Source organism: Lotus japonicus, chromosome 4, assembly GCF_012489685.1.
Source record: "Lotus japonicus ecotype B-129 chromosome 4, LjGifu_v1.2".
Lineage (NCBI taxonomy): Eukaryota > Viridiplantae > Streptophyta > Magnoliopsida > Fabales > Fabaceae > Lotus > Lotus japonicus.
The window spans coordinates 10983167-11003290 of NC_080044.1; the positions used below are offsets into that span (position 1 = coordinate 10983167).

The 20124-nt window shown below is 36.3% G+C and overlaps 2 protein-coding genes across 2 annotated transcripts; both read right to left on the reverse strand.

The window, feature by feature from the left end:
* Positions 1–3819: 3819 nt before the first annotated feature.
* LOC130710356 (uncharacterized) lies at positions 3820–4665 on the reverse strand. Its single transcript, XM_057559577.1, has 3 exons — positions 4497–4665; positions 4229–4395; positions 3820–4129 (listed from the first exon to the last, which is right to left on the reverse strand). Exons 1-3 carry the CDS (start codon positions 4652–4654, stop codon positions 3975–3977), a joined length of 480 nt encoding a protein of 159 aa, XP_057415560.1. The 5' UTR covers positions 4655–4665; the 3' UTR covers positions 3820–3974.
* A 36-nt stretch (positions 4666–4701) lies between these two features.
* Positions 4702–11705, reverse strand: LOC130712279 (uncharacterized). Its single transcript, XM_057562113.1, has 4 exons — positions 11522–11705; positions 7028–7125; positions 4816–6580; positions 4702–4760 (listed from the first exon to the last, which is right to left on the reverse strand). Exons 1-4 carry the CDS (start codon positions 11703–11705, stop codon positions 4702–4704), a joined length of 2106 nt encoding a protein of 701 aa, XP_057418096.1.
* Between the last annotated feature and the right edge of the window lie 8419 nt (positions 11706–20124).

Below are 20124 nucleotides of genomic sequence, written 5' to 3' on the forward strand. Positions count from 1 at the left end.
TCAGCAAGGTCTCTTCAGAGGGTCTGAAGGCAGATCTGGTTCTGACTGGTTCGTCTTTGTTGCCTAGAATCAATTCCTTAGGGTGAGCTGCAGTGATTCTGCTCTTCTTCAGAGTTTGTGAGTTAGAGGGACCAGCTTCTTCCTCTGGTTCATCTTCCTCTGGCTCAACTTCCTCTGGAGCTTTGCCTTTGTCAGAAACATTAATGCTTAAATCTGCAAACTTTTCAACTAGCTTTGACTGGTCAGAGTCAAGCTTATCATCAAATCTAACATGAATAGATTCTTCAATAGTCTTAGCATCAGTATTATAAAATCTAAAACCTTTAGATCTATCAGAATAACCAAGTAATAGACACTTAGAAGACTTAGCATCAAATTTATGCAATCTATCCTTAGTATTGAGAACATAACAAACACAGCCAAAAGGATGAAAATAAGAAATGTTGGGTTTTATGTTCTTCCACAATTCAAAAGGAGTCTTATTCAGAATTGGTCTCACAGAGATTCTGTTCTGAATGTAACATGCTGTATTTACTGCCTCTGCCCAAAAATGCTTAGCCATGCTAGTTTCTTGGAGCATGGTTCTAGCCATCTCCTGAAGAGTTCTGTTCTTCCTCTCAACAACACCATTTTGTTGAGGAGTTCTGGGACAAGAGAAATCATGTGCAATTCCATAGGAATCAAACAGACTCTCAAACTTGTCATTCTCAAACTCTCCACCATGGTCACTTCTGACACGCACAATCCTACAAGCCTTCTCGTTTTGCACTTGAGCAATGAAGGTAGAGATCACAGCATGAGACTCATCCTTGCGGGTTAGAAACTTTACCCATGTCCAGCGGCTATAGTCATCAACGATAACCATCCCATATCTCTTGCCACCTATAGACTCAGTTTTCACTAGTCCAAAAAGGTCGATATGCAGAAGTTCCAACGGCCTTGAGGTTGAGACAACATTCTTTGCCTTGAAAGGGACTTTTGTGAATTTGCCTTTCTGACATGCTTCACAAAGAGCGTCTGAAGCGAACTTCAGATTGGGTAAGCCCCTGACAAGGTTTAACTTGCTCAGCTGAGAAATCTTTCTCATACTGGCATGCCCTAACCGTCTATGCCATACCCACTGCTCTTCATTAACAGACAGAAGGCACTTCACATTCTGAGCCTCCAACTCAGATAATCTGATCTTATAGATGTTGTTCTTCCTCTTGCTGTTAAATAGAACAGAGCCATCGATCTGACTTACAGCCCGGCAGGACTTTTGATTGAATATAACATCATAACCCTTGTCAGCTAATTGACTTATAGAGAATAAGTTATGTGTTAAGCCGTCTACCAATAAAACATTATCAATGCATGGGCTACTATCTACACAAATAGTACCAGTACCAACAATTTTACCCTTTTCATTTCCTCCGAAGCCAACTTCGCCTCCAGGCTTAAGTTTCAGCTCTCGGAACATACGCTTTTCTCCCGTCATGTGACGCGAGCATCCACTGTCCAGATACCATGATTGGTGTTTCAGTGGAGCTATCAAGGATATCTGCAACATAGATAATCTTGTCCTTAGGTACCCACTTTATGGGTCCTCTTTTGTTAGTTACCCCAGAGGTTCTGATCACCTTGGGTGTCTCAACATAATATTTTAAAGGAATATTTGCATGATATTTAGTCATAGAGAAAGATCCCTTTTTAAGAGGATGTTTAGCAACTTTAGCAGGTACAGGATCAGGCAATATGGTACCAGAGGGAACAAAGCATTCATACAAGGATTTAGCTTTAGACACAGAAGGCTCATTTCTAATTGGTTTAGAATAGCCAATGCCATGCATTCCATTTCTGCTTACGCCATAGATCATTGAAGCCATTAAGCTTCTATCCACGCTTTTAGCTAGGAATCTTTGAAAAGACTTTTCATACTTAGATTCATTTCTACAATCAGAGGCATCACAGGCAACAATTTCTTCTAACTTAGCAATCTGGTTCTTAAGCACAGAGTTAGAATTTACCAAAGCATGATTTTCATTTTTCAAATCAGAAATAGTTTTCTCATGTTCAGAAGGAGTCTTGGAGACAGCAGATAAGTTCTTTTTCAATTTTTTATGCTTAGACAATAAAGAGTTATACTTATCCATGATATCAGACAAAGCATGTTTCAGTTCAGAGGTAGAGAAAGAAGCAAATACCTCATTTTCATCGTCTGAGTTAGGATCTCCTTCTGATTCTGAGTCAGAGTCAACAGCTTCCTTTGACTCTGCTCCTTTGTCTTTGACAATGGCCATGAGTCCTTGGACTTCACCATCAGAGTCAACATCCTCTGACTCTGATTCATCGAATGTCACCATCAGACTCTTCTTGGCCTTGAAGTGCTTCTTTGGCTTCTTGTCTTTCTTCAACTTTGGACAATCACTTTTGTAGTGCCCAGATTCTTTGCACTCAAAACATGTGACTTCCTTGATTGAAGACTTCTTCTGGCCTGAGGACTCATACTTTCCTTTTGCCTTTCCAGAGCCTTTGAACTTGCTCTGCCTGTGCTTCCAGATGCGGTTGAGTCTCTTGGAGATCAGAGTCAGCTCATCTTCATCAGAATCTTCTGATGCTTCTTCAGATTCTTCTTCTTCAGCTTGAAGAGCCTTTGACTTCTCAACCTTAGCCTTTTCAGATTTGGATTTCAAGGCTATGGACTTTTTCCTCAGATCTTGCATCTCTGAGCGCTTCAGCTCATGGCATTTCAAAATGCTGATGAGTTCTTCTAAACTCATATTCTCAACGTCTCTCGTGAGCTCTATTGAAGTCACCAAAGGCATCCAACTTTCAGGAAGACACCTGATGACTCTTATGACATGATCTTTTGTTGTGTAGCTCTTGTTGAGAGGTCGTATGCCGGCTACAAGCAATTGAAATCTGGAGAACATTTCTTCAATGGATTCATTTGGATCCATGATGAAGGATTCATACTTTTGGATCAAAGACAATGCCTTTGATTCTTTGACTTTCTTGTTTCCTTCATGAGACATCTTCAGAGATTCAAAAATGCCTTTAGCAAACTCACGATCTGTAATCTTCTGGTACTCTTCATAGGAAATAGCACTTAGAAGAATTGCTCTTGCTTTGTGATGTTGTGAGTACAGCTTCTTTTGATCTGCAGTCATCTCTGACCTTGGGATCTTCTTGCCATCTGCATCAACTGGACGCTCGTAGCCATCCACAATAATATCCTAGAGATCTGCATCGAAACCCAGAAAGAAACTTTCCAGTCTATCTTTCCAATATTCGAACCTTTGACCGTCGAACATAGGAGGCTTTGCATTGTAACCATCTCTTTGAGTTTCACTGGTGGTGGCAGCCATTGTTTTTCACACCGGCCCGGATCACTGAACACTGTTAGGTGTGGTAATCAGAACTTGAGCTCTGATACCAATTGTAGGATCACGCGCTTACCACTACGCCAAAACCAATTGGTGTTAGTGAGGGCGCAACGTTATTTCTTATAGCGTAGCAGACAGCGCCCCGTTTCGAATGCTACCTGCAGGCAGGATGCTGGCCCACCTGGACCCAACACTACCATAAGCTGTTTTGATCTTATTTTCATAAGCTACTCCGAATCAGTGTTATCAGACTCAGACCGGTAATCGACTCGGTCGAGGCACTGGGTCAATGAGTCAATGGTTCAACCACTGGGTCACTGGTTGAACCGTTTGACTCGGTTGACAATAAAAAAAAATTAAATACCATAACAGAATACCATAACAAAATATCACAAAAACAACAAGGAATGTTTTACCACAACAAAATGTCACAACTCCAAATAACATGTCACGACTCACAAATAATTGAAATAAGTTTTGAGCATCATCAAACAACATCGGTTTGACGCTTTAATTATAACAAAAAGCACATAAACAAGCTTAAAACATAATTCAACAACCAAGGTCTTGTTACAATGCTAAATATAGCAATAACAATGCCAAGTTTCTTCATGTCCAAGTAGGAAAGGGAGGCAAAGCTTCATCCAAGGAAGGCATCACTTCATCATCAAATAAACTGAAAGTTTCTCCAGCATTACTTTCATTCCCATTTGCACCTTGTGCATCCTCATCATCATCATCATCAAACAAGCTGAGATTTAGATCTACAACAAAAATAGAATTTAAATGTAAGGTAAGATAACAATAAACATCAAGTGGTTCCAAATACAAATACAGAATAATAATAAATTGAAGATGCATACCAATATCATTAGAAATAGGTTGGATGGTCATGTTGGCAAGGTCATTACGCAATGCATCCACTTCCTCAACAGTTAAGAATGGCGGTGAGTCCTCCATAACCCAATTAGAATGATCTTCAATTACTTCAAAATTGATGGGATCATAACTTTGATGCCTCAACCGGTTCCTAAGTTTATTAATTTGCCCATATATCAAATTACAATAAAATTCAAGCACATTTATTTAACTGCAGAAGCGAATAATCAAATAAGAATATTATTATGATACCTTTGTTGTAACCTCAAGTTGTAGCGAACATAGACAAGATCATTCAGTTTGTGATGCTCTAATCTATTTCTTTTTTTGGAATGAATGTGCTCAAATATACTCCAATTTCTTTCACAGCCCGAAGCACTACAAGTTTGACTTAAAATTCGGATAGCCATCTTTTGCAAACTTGGTGTGCCACATCCATAAGATTCCCACCATTGATCTAAAATATCACATGTAATGAAGTATATGAAATCATATGTTGAAATATAAGTCTAGAATCTAAATCAAGAATCAAAGAATGCAAATTATCAAGTATAAATGACTAATTTTTTACCTGGCATAACTTTACTCCTTTCACGGATAGCACTTTTTCTTCCAAAATCTAACTCAGCATCTTTGAATAATCTCTTCTCACTTGTCAACCTATCATTCAACTCAATATCTCCAGAAGAATACCTATCAATGACATCTAAAAGGCCAGATATTGTGGACTCATGCTTCTCAAATTCATCACGATTAAACCGACAACCTGGATTTAACCAATAACCTGCAGCATGAAGATTCTTACGAAGCTGAGAATCCCAACGACTATCTATGATTTTCAAGTAAGGCTCCACTTTCTTCTTATTTCTTTGGAACCTCTTCACCATCTCCTCTCTAGTTTTGTAAAAAGCTTGGTAAAGAAAACCCATAGCAGGTTTATCTTCACTGTCAACAAGACGCAACAATTTAACAAGTGGCTCAGTTAGTTTCACAATATCAGCACATTTCTTCCAAAACCCAGAATCTAAGACTTGCTCCACAAATTTCTTTGCCTTGGTATCTCTAGCATAGGTTGAGGTTGTCCATGCCTTATCTACCACCATGGCTCTTAAAGCTTCCATTTGAGCCAAAATACTCTGTAATGCAATAAAATTAGTAGCAAAGCGAGTTGGGGCTGGACGAAGAATTTCCCTATTATTTGTATGCTTTCTCATCAAGCTCAATGCAAAGCAGTGATTATAGATGTACTTGGTAATATTAGAAGCTTGTGACACAGTCTCTGCTACTTCCTCTAGCTTCCCAATGTCTTGGAACATCAAATTAACACAGTGTGCAGCACAAGGAGACCAATATAACTTGGGAAACTCAGCCTCTAATAACCTGCCAGCAGCAACATAGTTTGCAGCATTATCTGTCACAACTTGAACAACATTTTCAGGGCCAATATATAAAATAACTTCCTTAAAGAGCTTAAAAAGCATTTCAGCTGTTTTTGCATACTGAGAAGCATCAACTGATTTGAGAAAAACAGTGCCTTTAGGACAATATACCAAGAAATTAATGAGGGACCTCCTACACCGATCAGTCCACCCGTCTGCCATAAGAGTGCAACCAGTTCGCTTCCACACTTCACGATAACTCTCAACAAGTTTCTTTGTGTCATCAACCCATTTATTCAACAAGAAACCACGAACTCTATGAAAGTTTGGAGCTTTATACCCTGAACCCATGGCACAAACAGCATCAATCATAGGTTGAAAGTATGCAGAATTAACTGCATTGAATGGCACAGAAGCATCAATCATCCATCTTGAAATGGCAAGGTCACACTTCTCCACAATTTCTTTACTTTGCAACACACTCTTCAATGTAGGTTGAGCTCCTGGAGTTGTTCTAGGCACAAAAAAAGCAGATATGCGACCAGTGTCCTTCCCCTTTTGAGATTTAGAAGGTGGTGGTCGTGGCATTGTAACCTCTTCATCGGGTGTCATAGAGTGCTCATCAATTGAATTACTTTCCTTATACTCTTGTTCAGCTTTTCTTTTCTTGCCTTGGCATTCATCAATGCTTTCTTTCATTTTCACTCGAACTTCATCAGGCACGTTGGGGCATCCTGTTATTTGCCCTGACTCTCGCGCCAAATGTGCCTTCATCCTATTAATTCCACCACCTTTGATATTTTTATTACAGTACAAGCAAATCAAAACAGATTTTCCATCCTCAGTAGCTACGTAACAATGCGCCCAAGCCACATCTGATTTCTGCCTACCAGGTTTCTGTACCTGTGGTGGTGGTACTTCTTCAGGTTCAACTGATTCGGGTCCATTAGAAGTCATCTACAATAAAAACATACAGTGTGATTTAGAGAAAGTTTAACTGAAATAGAGAAAAATATAATACAACTATACAAGAGATAAACTAATAATATATTTGAACTGAGATAGCCAATTACTGATTTAAGAAATTGAACTCAGATAGCCAAATGCAATTACTGATTTAAGAAACAATCAACAATGTATTTGATTTAAGAAACCAAGAATTTAATCATTCATATATGTTTGACATACTGTATATCCAGGCATCATCAAATGAAATTACCAAAAGAAAAGCAATCAGATATGAAATTAGCAAAAGAAATTAGCAAAAGAATAGAAAGATTGTGGTATACAACACGAATATACTATGGTGATGAAATTGTACTGAATTATTGTGGTATACTATGGTGAAGAAATTGAACTGAGATAGCTTAAAATAGAAACACCAAGAAAGGAGAAGAAGCTCACCAGGAAGAAGAAGCTGAACCGTGAATCGCGAGCAAGGCGTGGTGGAGCGGCGGCGGAAACAAGCTGCGTCACGTGGTGGAGCGGCGGCGGCGCAGGCACTGAAGGATGAGGAAGATCGAATGGGTGAAGGATGAAGCACTGAGGTTGAAGATCGAACGTGAGAAGGTGAAATTGAAACTTGAAAACCCTTCTGCTGCTGAAGCCTGAAACGACCCAGTTTTGAGATTTTTGAGTTTTCAGTTTTTTTTTTTTTTAAATATAGAACCGGTCCAACCGTAAGGACCGAGTCACCGGTTTTTTGATTGAACCGGCCGGTTTTTTCCGGTTCGCAGCGGGTGAATTGCACGGCCGATCTAATGCTCGGCTCGAACCGGTTTAGGGTCCGGTTCCCGGCTCAACCGGTCGAACCGGCCGGTTCGAGCCGAGTCTGATAACACTGCTCCGAATAGCTTATGAAAAAGAGCTTATGCTTATATATATCTTGTTTCCAATTTATTTCAATAAAATTTTTAAAATAGCTGATGAATAAGCACTTATGTTATGTCATAAGCGCTTATGATCATAAGCGCTTAATTAAGCTATTTTCCTAAACGAGGCATAATTCTATCTTTAAGCTCCTTCAATTTAAATTAAGAGATAAATTCTATGTATAAAATATAACAATAATAAAAGATGAAAGAAACTACTCATCTTATTCTAAATAACTTATAGGCTTAATTGCACATTTGGTCCCCATACATATCCTTTTCACGATTCCGGTCCCCCATAAAAATCAAATGCATTACGCATCCCTAACGAATGCCTCCGCTTAAAGAATTGGTTTTCCGTTTCAATTCCGTCTAAAACTTAACAGAATTTTGACGTGACATTTTAAAATAACATTTTAATTGAAAAAAAATACTTTTATTAAATAATAAACCAGAAATAATAGAAAAAAAAACATGGTGAAGTTAAACCCAGAAAATCAAAACATCTTCATCTCCTTTTTCGTCATCTCACAAACATCTTCATATAAATTCATTTCATTTCAGTAATAAAACAAAAATACCTTCTCCGTCTCTCTGCCCTAGGTCTCACTCATGCCTTTCTTCTCCAGATAGCTCTCTTCCGTCGCAGTGTTTCCTCTCTACTCCGCCGCCGCTTTTTCTTCCTTGTGGATGGAGATGCTCCGCTGCATGACCACCATTCTCCCTTCTCCTTCTATCCATTCTCCATCCCTCATCAAGGTCGATTGGTGGTGTGTGGTTCGCAAATGAAAGGGGTTTCGACGAAGGAGCTTCTACGATGCGAGGTCGTTGGATTCGAGATGAACGACATTGGGGGAGATTAACTACGATCTGATTGCGATTCCTTGCCTTCTTGATCGATCTATCTATTTCTCTCTCGGATCGATCTCCTTCGACCTCCTTCTGGTAGGGTTTCGTTGATCAAGAGCAAGTTCCGAAGGATTTTCTGTACTTCACCCGTAACAGCCCACATCGAACAGAATACAGAAGAATTACCACTTTTCCCCTTCTCCTCAATCACAAAACGAAATCCTAGAACAATCGAACAGAACCCAAAACAATATAACAACAACACCCCACAGAACGACCCAGAAAAAATCAAAAGGGATTTGAGACGGAGAGAACTAGAGGAGCGCACAATGTCTACGACCTTTATTGTTGGGGAGAGTCACGACGAGGACCCATGGGTCAAAGCTGTGAGGAGACACCAAGGAGATCTTGTACACTACATCTTAACCCAAAACCTCAAGGCATTAGGTTTATGAGTCCATCTCCTTATAAACTCTCCTTCTTACCCTGCCTTCTCCGATGTGAGAATTGACTCTAACACTTGATTCCAACAATCTCCCCCTCAAGTGTGAGTCCCTCAACTGCATCAGTCATGGTCCTCTCGTATGCGAAAGTTATCCACCTTAGTACCGTCGTTCATTGCTCAATGAAACCCACCGCCTAGCCACACTGCTATGAAGAATTTCGACACAAGGAGTTGTTACCATTGTCCCACGAACCATCGGCTCTGATACCACTTGTTAGGGAGAGTCACGGCGAGGACCAGGGCCGTGGAGAGCCTTAGGCCAAATAGGCAATGGCCTAAGGCCCCCACCCCAAAAAGTACTTATTTAGGCCCCTAAAAAAATTTACTCAGGCCTTAAAAAAAATAGTTACTAATTATTACATTTTAGCCAACTAAAATATAAAAAAGATGTGAAAACATGATAATATAATTAGTTGTACATAATACTAATAATTGGGAAAACGTGATGGAAACAACCGGTTATAGATAATATTGACAACTGTGAAAACGTGATACAACCTCCTAAATTAAAATTGTTTGATTATAAAACTTTTGATAAATAATTTTGCAACTAAAAAAATTAGAAGATTAAAATAAAAATTGATATTTTATATAATATTATTAAAATTCTTAGCATTTTCGCCTTAGGCCCCAAAATTTCTGTACACGGCCCTGGCGAGGACCCATGACCCATGTAATATACATGGCAACAATTGATCTAAATACACCCAAGTTGCTATAATGGAGATGTCATCCCCTTGAAGTTGTTTCAGACTATCTCCAGCTTCAGTGTTTCAAAATCATGGAACCCCACTTAAAGCTTTTTCACCACACCTAATTAATGGGATCCGAACAGAGACGAGATTGTCATAAAGAAATAGAAAAATTCATAATTCTTATCATAAATTGCTAAATCTACGTGAGTCATGGAATTCAAAACAATGCATTCACAAGAAATTCAACTAAAGCTTACAAGTGGATGTACCTAAATGATGGGGAACATGTGGGTTGGAGAGGAAGGTCCAGGGGATCAATTCATGGAGGGTGTAATTTATTTTTTCGATGTACTAAAAAAAATATATTTCCATTGCCGGGTTTAGTAACGCATACCTATGACGTAAGTGTGGTCGTTAAAATGACAGTAGATTTCCTTCAACTTTGGGTTGGAGTTTATCTTTGGGTTGTTGCTCCAACCCGAAAAAAAGAAATTTTATTACCTAATACAACAATTTAAAATTAAAAATCTATAAAAATTAACTTTTAATTTAACTCATATGTTAATGATTTAATTAGTAAGTAAATACTTAATTATTCTTATTATGTTCACCTTTATCTCTCAGTTCAATCTCTCTCTCTTTCTCTTTGTGAATCTTTCTTTCTTTCTTTTATTGTACGGACGTATGATCATCTCTATGCTCTGAGAGAAGGGATTCGTTTCAGTTGGGTTTTGAATGGACTAGGGTTCAATTAGAGGATTTTGAGATTTTGACCACAAGGCATGTTCAATATTTTTATTATTTTAACAAAATATGCTTTGCTATAATTCAAGTAATTTTGTAAATATTAAATTACTTATATTTTTGTTATAATTCATATAATATATTTTAATAATCAACATCATAAAATCATGTTTATATTCAATTGTTGAACACCATTTAGCATATTCAACTATTGTTTATGTAACTGAAAAATAATTAAAATTCTAACTTCATTTATATGAATGCCATTAACCATTTGAATTCTTCAATTGGTAGTTTCTTGGTTAGCTTATATTAAACACAATTAAAAACTGCTAACGGTTGTAATTTGAATTAAAAATGAAACATTGAAATAAAAGCTGAAATTTCCATTGTTAAATAATAATTAGCCTATTCAACTTTTGTTTGAATAACTGAAAAAATAATTAAGATTCAATTTTTTTATATGAATGTCATTAACCATTCAAATTTTTCAATTGGTAGTTTCATGGTACCTATTTTAATACTCAGAACACATACCCTATGAGTTCAATCAATTTTATTTCTATGGACCTAATATGATTGTCATACTTTAAGTGACCACAATCCAATAAAATGAAAATTTAAGGTGCACTTCGAGTGGATCAATCTCTCTCAAGTCTCAATCTAGATTTCAATCTAGCCTCACCTTACAATCCTTGCATAAATAATAAATACATCTAAATGATTGTTAGAAATAGGAAAGAGGTTGTTTCAGAAGACTTAAAATCACTTGTTACAATCAATATTGATTGCTAGGAATGATGGAGCTGAGGTTATGGCAGCGGCGCTATAACGCCCCGAATTCTCGAGTGTCACACAGTAATTAAGTAACCAACTTTCGTAAAGAATTTTCGTCGATTCAATTATTAATCTTATATTAATGACAAAGTTCAATTATTGCGAAACTCTTGAAAACTTTACGACTTAAACTTGCGGAATAAATAAAACATAAATTTCTGAATAAACCACTCTTTAATTAAAAGCAATAATTCAACAGTACATAAACCAGAACCTCGGGCTAAAGCCCTAATTCATATTACATCAATAAACTCTGAAAAATAAAGTTGATAAAGGATAGTTCAGAACTACGTGTCACTCGACCCCCAACAAAACAAACATCAATCACTCCTCAAGCCATCCACAGAGTCTCTGCCGCTTCTTCACTGGGCCCTGACTTCTGGTTCAGTACAATTACCCTTCGTCTCTGCCTCCACTTGTATAACAGCTTCAGTAAGGGACGGTGGGGCAGCAACCTCCGCATGCTCGGAAGAATCCTCCTCTGCATCAGCCAACTGTGGAGAGTTCGATCCGGAGCTCTCATCACCTGGGTGTAGGAAGCGGCATGGTGCAAAGGGCATCTTGACCTTGCCCCATTCCATCTTCTGAGTCTCGATGATGTTTCCATGTCAGTCTCGTCCGGTGATCGTAGCACTGCCGACGTACCTGGCTAGAGTCGGTCTGCCAGGCGTTGTCTTTCCCCTGATCAGGAAGATCGATCGTCCATGAAGTCACCACGCTCTTGATCTTCACCATATGCCCCCCCCCCAGAATAACACATAACACATAAACAGGGTCAGATCTCATGTTCCACATATAAGCATTCACAATTCTCATACATAACAAGATTTAGTAGGAAAATCTTTAAGTTATAACTCGACCAATCACCTAAGTTTAGTTAGACTAACGTCCTCACCATTCACACCACCACCTCAACACCATGGCCAAATCACGATCATCCGCAGATGAACAGTCACAAGGGGACACATAGTACAACCCAAGTCACATGGGGACACTCAGTACAACCCATAATCTCGAGGGACCACAATCAACCTCATCATGTGGGGACACACAGTACAACCCACAAACACCCTCGCGTGCAAGTAACCGTTTGTCTCTAACGGTACCATCGTTATCATGGTCCATAGTCATCACTAGACCTATGTTCCAATTACATCACATTTTACTTGCAAGCGATTAAGTTCTCATTTCTCTTTGTTCAAGGCTCTAATAAGTCAACCTAGAGTCTTAGAACTTATATCATCGAATAATGAAACATAAACGACAGAAATAATCACAGCACCAAAAAGAATTACAGCTGAATGAGCGACCTTTTGACAATATCCAAGTCAGGCAACATATAAGCTATATCAAAACACATAGTCATATTATCATGCATACCAGTACTTATATCATGGCAAACTCATCAATCAAGCTATCACATAAACTTGTGCATGAATCGAAAGAAAGAAAACTCGCCGACAACCACAAAAATGGCTCGGCCGAACCCTAAAGGGCTCAAGGGTTTTCAAAACTCTTCATTTCTTCCATTCCAACTTCACAAGCCAATGTCCAGCCAACAATATCAAGCATGTTCTCTCAAAAATCCAGAACTGAACATACATCATCTTTCATGCTAAATCATGTGAAAATCTAGTCAAAATCTAGTGAATAATCATGGAATTCATACCTATGACATGGGGTCATTTGATAAGCATTAACATATTGATCATATCATCATACAAGCATCACAAATTTGGTAAAAATTCCAGTAGCAATCAACAATAATCAATAGCACCAAAAGACTAAAGAAAAATCCACCAAAACCCAAAATTTGGGCATGGCCGAGAGCACCATATGCTCTAGGCTTCTCTCTTTTTTTTGAAAACGTTTTGGCCATCCTCTAGGCCAACCTACAGCAAGCAAATCATCATGTTATTCATCAAAATAATCATCCTTAAGCATATGATTCAATCAAGAAATCTGGTCTAGGCAAAACATGGCAAATTTGTCAAGTTTGGTATCATTTTCATGTGATCATAGCATCCACTTTTGTTCATGTTTTAGAACAGAAAATAGCAAATCCCTAAGGCATGTGATCAACCTTCTACCCTCATACATCATCAACCTACACAAACTCAGATCATAGTCATGCAAATCATGAAAACCTTCATCATTTTGATCCTATACTCTACCCACTAGATCCACCCTTACCTTAGTTTTTGGGAATGAAAGGATGAAAGAATGATGATGGAATAGATGAATGGAGAAGCCCTCTCCTTGCTGCACCTTCAGCCTTGACTTGATCTTCTCCTTTCTCTCTTGATCTCTCTTGCTTTCACTCCTTCTTCTTCTTTCTCTCCTCTAACCGGCCGCCCCTCTCTCACTCTCTTACTCTTTCTTTCTTTCTTTTTTTCTTCTGAATGTGTGTGGAAAATGAGAGTATGGGATTGTGTTTCTACTCAGCCTCTTTAGGTCTCTCAAAAGCTGCAGAAATCTTCCCCTTTTACCCTCCAACTCGCGGCCAAGACAAGGTCATGCAAGGGCATCCACAAATTTCACTAATTTGAATGGAGACAATGCATTTATGGCTCATCGTTCTCCTTTATTCCCTTGACCAAAACTGATCAGCCATGAATATGAGCAATAATCCCTCAATATTCCCCTTAACTCAATCAATCTTAGTCAACAAATGAGTCACCTCTCCCCTCCTCTTCACAAACTCGGCCAAAACCCTCCTCCTTTTCCTCCAAGCAACCCAAAATCACTTATCTTGGAGTCCTTGACCTTATAAATAATTATTTCCTAGCCCCCAAGTATTATCATTTCAATAATAATAATACTACACACCTCAAAACATCAAGAAAATTCACAATTCTCAAGCAAGTCACATTCTATCATTTATTCTAAAATAAATAATTTTATTCATCAAAGTAGGGTCTTACAGCAGCGGTGTTTCCGGTGGAGGCTCCGTCCCCTGTTATTGCCGAAGCTTTAGCTTTCCGGTGGTCACTCTCTTTGGCCAAAGATTTGCGTTTCAAAAAGGTGTGTCTTGAAACGGATTGCTTACATCTTTTTGAGACTTGGCAGAAGGCAAAGCGTGGAGATTCTTACTTGTTTTCTATTCTTAGTGATTGTAGAGACCTTGTTTTATCGTTTTCATACTTTTGTCCGTCGTACCGGCAATTCTGTAGCTGATCACTTAGCTAAGAACTCCTCAAGATTCCATAACTCTGTTTGGATTGAGGAGGTGCCGCCTGAGTTAGAGTCTTTGATTCAAGCTGATGTACTAGCCTCTATGGCATTTTGATTTCTTTAATGAATTACCCAGTTTCAAAAAAAAAACATTAACACAAAAGGGACTGTTTGAGATATATTTTAAAATTCATGCAATATTATTTTAAAATGACTCGTTTTATATATTTTTTTTCCTGAGAGTATAACTTCAAGGTGAAAAATTAATTTCTTTAAAAGGGTAGCTAATAATATGTAGTCAGATCAAATAGAATGGGTTTGTTTAGAAACTCCAACTTCAAACGAATTCTCTTATTGGATAACATAAGATAATTCCATGCATTTTCTTAATAAATGTTTACCTATATCTTAAATGGAAGGTGGTAGATAATTCTTTTTAGAGGATTAAATCACATCGAATGATTTAGATTTGAGAAGAAGAATTTAGATATTAGTCGTATTGGTTATTTTTATATTCTCATTTATTACATTAAAACCACAAAAACACAATCTAAAATGATTATACAGTCAAAGTCGTAAGAAACCATTCCTCCATATCATATACGGGTGATCTGGGTAAGTGCCTTAGGTTTCCACTCCTTCACAAAAGTCCTAAGAAGGTAGATCAACACTTCATTATTTAAAGCATCAATAGGAGAATCAACTCTTGGAAGGAGAAGCTCCTGAACAGAGTTGGTAGGATTTGATTGGAATTTTTTTTTGTTTCCTCCCACTATATATATGTGGCTACCCCAGTCTATCTACAACTTTGTCGATAGCCTTCTCTAAAACTTCATTTTCTCGAAGAAGAGAGAAACCAGAAGGTTCAAATTGGTGAGCTGGAAGCATGTGACTATGCCAAAATATCATGGGAATCAAGGCTGAAATATTCTAGGCATATGAATATTGTTCTGGTAGGTAATTTGGCCTATATACTATTTCCTGAACTTGATTTCCTTTGGAGCTCTATCCTCTCTATTAAGTACCTTAAAGGCAAGTACTTATTTTCATATGTGTGGAGGGCCCTTGTTCCTTTGTCTGAAAATGAGTCATCCTTTCTTTCTAATAAGTCCAAATCTAAGGGTTTAATTTTAAATTTAAATGTTTAATTTTAAATTTTAAATCTCATTAAGGATTTAGGTTAATTAGATTAAGGGTTTAATTTTAAATTTAAATGTTTAATTTTATTGTTTTAATCCATGTGTATTTAAAAAAAATCTAAAAGCCACGTGGAATCAATGACTCAACAAAAATTGAGCCACCTAAGCTGGTAACACGAGTAGGGACCTATTATGATTAAAGAAAATTCCAAGGATTAAGGTACTTAATAGAGAGGATGACTCATTTTCAGACAAAGGAACAAGGGCCCTCCACACAAATTATTCCAGGGACTTATTTTCATACGAGGAACAATTTCAGGAACCTTTAGAGTATTTAAGCCTTATATATATAACGAGAGATTAACTCAAAGTTTTCAACATTAGAACCATGAGAATAATTTGATATAAAAGAATCGATTCTACATGTTGAAAAAACTAGAATCAAAGTATAACTGTTTTAGGGTGAGTTACGAGTATTACATTCTTTCTATAATTTTCTTTTACTAGATTGTACACCATAAAAGAAACTCTAGTTGCTAGATTTCCCCTTATTACCCTTGGATCAAGCTCAACATTGATGGCAATTGCATTCTTAATTTCGGTGTCATTATTGGTGGTGGGATGACTAGGAACTCCTAGGGAAGTCTGAAATTTGACTTAGTTGTGAAATGAGAAATGTGAGATGCTTTCTTAGATGAAGTTCAGGCCATCAAGCACAGATTGACTCTTTTTCAGAAAATGGATTTTAGGAAGGTTCAGTATGAATTTTATAACTTTCTGGTCAATCAACTTTTGAGGTTGGTTGGTTAGGGTTAGTTCCAATTCTATGTTGATATTGCTAATGTTCTTCCTGCACCTCAATTGAGAGGTTTCTTTTCTCCATGCTCGTAGAGGGTATAATGCACAAGCTGGCAAATTAGGAAACATGTCCAACAAGCAAAGCAATCTCTTTCTATTGTGGTGACCTCCCCCATGTTGTAACTAGGTTTCTGCTAAATGATATGGGTGTTAGTTTTTTTTTCCGCTTACAAAAAATATAGGCCAAAAATATATGTTAACGTTTTTTTTGAATCTAATATGTTAACATTTTTTTATGCTAACATTAGTATTGTAATAGTAATTTTAAGTAATTCATAGCATATTTTATATATACACCAATTTTAAAAGTATTTTATTTTCACATATTTTCACATTATGTGATTCCTCATTTCTTAATGAAAAAGACTCCTCATTCTTGAACATTGTTATATTAGGATCAATGAATTTTTCATATTAATGATTAACCACATATTCAAATATTATGGTTAGTGTGTTATTATGTTTAAAATCAAATTAAATCACGTCCAATTTTCGTAAGTATGTTGAAAGCATTTTAATTTTATTAACATTATAATTCAAATATTATGATTAGTGTGTTATTATCCTTAATTTCAAATTAAACCTTGTCCAGTTTTGTATGTCTGTTGGAAGAATTTTAATTTTTTCATCATTTTAGTTTGATTAAAATTTAAAATACTATTGTTATAATTATCCTACTATTTTAAAATTTAACTAAAATACTCTATATTTTATTATAATTTATTCTAAATTAAAACTTACTAAATTATTATTACAATTCTGATATGACTTTTAAATTAAAATAAAATTTATTTAATTTTAATTTTACTATAAATTCAAACTCGTAGGGTTCTAGAGTCATAGTGTAGTAGAGTCTTAATGTAGCGGCAGCCATGAGAAAGAAAATGGTTCCAAATAGATTCCCTAGTGCCCCAGGGATCAAAGTTAATGATCCAGAAATTCAACACCTTGAAACTTCTCTCACCGATCTTCCATCCCACATCACTATCCAAATTCTTCTAAGACTTCCCCTTAAGTCTATTCTCAAATGCAAATGTATTTGTAGAAGTTTGAAATCTTTGATCTCAAACCCAGAATTCACCAATATGCACTTCAAGGAAGGAAAACCTGATGTCATGATTCGATCTAATGAATCTAGAACCCTACACCTACTTGATCAACTAGAGAAGTTCGAAGATGTTGTTGGTACAAAAAAGGTACAATATTGTAGCTGTTTACGTTTCTTTTCGAACTATAGATGCAGACATCCCTGGAAGTTTGACGCTAAATTCAAGCCCCCTTTTTGTGAGAGAAATTATGGTGTGGTGAATTCATGTAACGGATTTATTTGCCTGTGTGATCCATTGAGTAGTATTTATTTGGCTGTGAGCAACCCAGTTACAGGTGAGTTCATAAGACTTCCAGATTCTCACAAAATTGATGATGAAAGTCATGAAACCCTAATATATGTTGGTTTTGGTTTCCAACCTAAAACTAATGAATATAAGGTGGTGAGAATTTTGACTTCGAGACGTATTACCTTTTTGTGGCATTCCGAGGATCTGGTTGCTCAAGTTCATACTCTAGGAACATCAACATGGAAGAATGTTGGTGTTGATCCTAGGCTTTTCATTAGGTGCCTTACATTTCCCACTTGTGTGAATGGGGTACTTCATTGAATAGTTTCTCATGATTGGAGAGGTTCAATATTGTGTTTCAACTTTGAAAGTGAGAGCTTTGAATACCTCCCACCTCCTCCTGATGTATTTATTGCGACAAGTACTTTATCTACTATGAACCTGAAAGGTCTTTATCCAAGAGTTTTATGGTTCGTGGGACTGGATCGACATTTGAAGTTATTTCTCACATTCCCAGTCTCATCTCACTAAAGGATGTTGTGAAAGAGGACAATGTAGAGGTTCTCAATGTCTACTCACGGTAAGAACATATGTTTTAATATTTTAGTGACTAGCTGAATCTAATACTGCTTTAAAATCACAAGTACTTTGACATTGTTAATCACAGGACATCAATTGAACAGGTGTGAGTTTCTATGTTTCCAACATTTATTTGAGCCGGGGACTTGTGTATTTTGTCTAGAAGAGAACCCTATTTTCACTTATTGGTATTGTTACTTAAGGTTAAGATATTTTGTGAATCAAGTGCTTATACAATTAAACTGTATGTATAATTTTATCTGCTTACTTTTTTACTTTCATTTACATCTTAGCTCTTGTATTTTATGAAAAAAAATTCCATGTGGATACATACTTACATTTCTAATTATATCTTTTGAACTTCCTTTATACCTACTTTATTGATGGAGGAGATTATAGACAATTGCTTAAATTTTTAATTCTTGTATCTTCTTTTGTTGTGAAGTAGTAGACATTATGTCAAAGAGAAATGGTAGATATTGTTGATTATTTAGATCCTTTGCTACGTGCAGTCGTAGCCATATTATTGTTCATTAATTTTGGTATCATTTTTATATAGGTGTGCAGAGTAGTATTGTTTTCAAGACGAAAATGAAGTACTTTTCTTGCCTAAGGAGATTATTATTATTATGGAATTTTACCTCACTTGACGGGATGGTGAAGAATAAAGTGAAGAATACAACTACAAAGATGTAATTGTCCTTCTGGAATAATCTGCTATATCACAATTTTGGATTTAGCTATTTTTTATTTTGGAAAAATATATTGTGCTTAGTTTAAAAAATATATGTTTTATGTAAACTTTAATCTAGAGGTTATGAAAACTTATCTATGGTTTTATGTGAAATATGGAATATTTTATTTCATCATGCTTAAGAAAAAATAATAATTATTGCTCAGTATTTTTTTTCTATTTTTTAATCATCTCCTGTTTTTTCCTTCCTCCATGTCTGTCTTGATTCTCTTATTTTCATCTCTTGAAAAGATACCTGATTAAGTATACTAGTTAATTTATAAAAAATTAAAAGTAAAAACACAATGAAATTGAAGATGTGTAAGAAACATGTTTTACGTGGACTTCTTACTTTGTTTTTTTTTTTTCAAAATACCGAGTATCTTGTTCCTTGCAATTTCATTTTTCTTTTTCATCATGATTGTGTTGATCTTCATAATTTTTATCAGATTCTAAATTATTTAGTGAGTTTTTTTAGAACTATTAACAAATAAAAAGATACACAAACTGAAAATATAAGTAAAATGAAATAAAACTATGATGTATGAAATTAGAAATGGTGTAAACACAATGATTTAAGAAATAAATTTGAGGTATATTGAAATATAAAGCCATTGTATCCATTTCTTCTTCACAGTTCTTCTCAGTCTTCACTAACAAGAAATTAAATTGGGTAGTAAAATATAGATGGATTCTTGATAACTCCTAGGCAAGTGTACCTATTCGTTAAGTAGTAATAAAATATCGAACTCAAGGATTGCGGTTGTCCAAATCAATTTCACCTATTAAATAACTAAAAAGACTAGTAAAAAGGTTTTGGGGGTAAATAATTGTTGTTGAAAACGAACTTAATTGAAAGTTGAAGAATTCAGTGAAAAGCAAGTACGCAGTATTGAAAGCAATCACAAGGGGAAGTACCTGGGGTAGGATTTCATCAATTTCACTTATGTTCTTAATAGACTAATTCACTCATGAATTATCTAACTTATTTAGGGTGCTTGCCTAAGTTTCTACGTGATAATCTCTTAACTACGTAGAACTCCCAATTAAACTGCTAACACTAATCTCTTAGTTCCTAGACGAATTCAATTGGAGAATTAAAGTACTTAGTTACTAGCCAACACAATTAGAAGTTACCCTTATCTCTAAGGTGTAGGCGTTCCTAATCAATTCCTCACCG

Bases quoted from the DNA above. Each gene is read 5' to 3' on its own strand.
- LOC130710356 (XM_057559577.1), bottom strand. From the start codon at position 4,654: ATGGCTATCCGAATTTTAAGTCAAACTTGTAGTGCTTCGGGCTGTGAA. The intron at 4,396-4,496 runs GTATCATAATAA...TAATAAACTTAG, and splicing joins AACTTGAGGTTACAACAAAG to GAACCGGTTGAGGCATCAAA. The intron at 4,130-4,228 runs GTATGCATCTTC...TTTTTGTTGTAG, and splicing joins ACCTATTTCTAATGATATTG to ATCTAAATCTCAGCTTGTTT.
- LOC130712279 (XM_057562113.1), bottom strand. From the start codon at position 11,705: ATGGAATGGGGCAAGGTCAAGATGCCCTTTGCACCATGCCGCTTCCTA. The intron at 7,126-11,521 runs GTAATTGTACTG...CTCATCCTTCAG, and splicing joins AGTGGAGGCAGAGACGAAGG to TGCCTGCGCCGCCGCCGCTC. The intron at 4,761-4,815 runs GTAAAAAATTAG...TTCTTGATTTAG, and splicing joins AAGGAGTAAAGTTATGCCAG to ATTCTAGACTTATATTTCAA.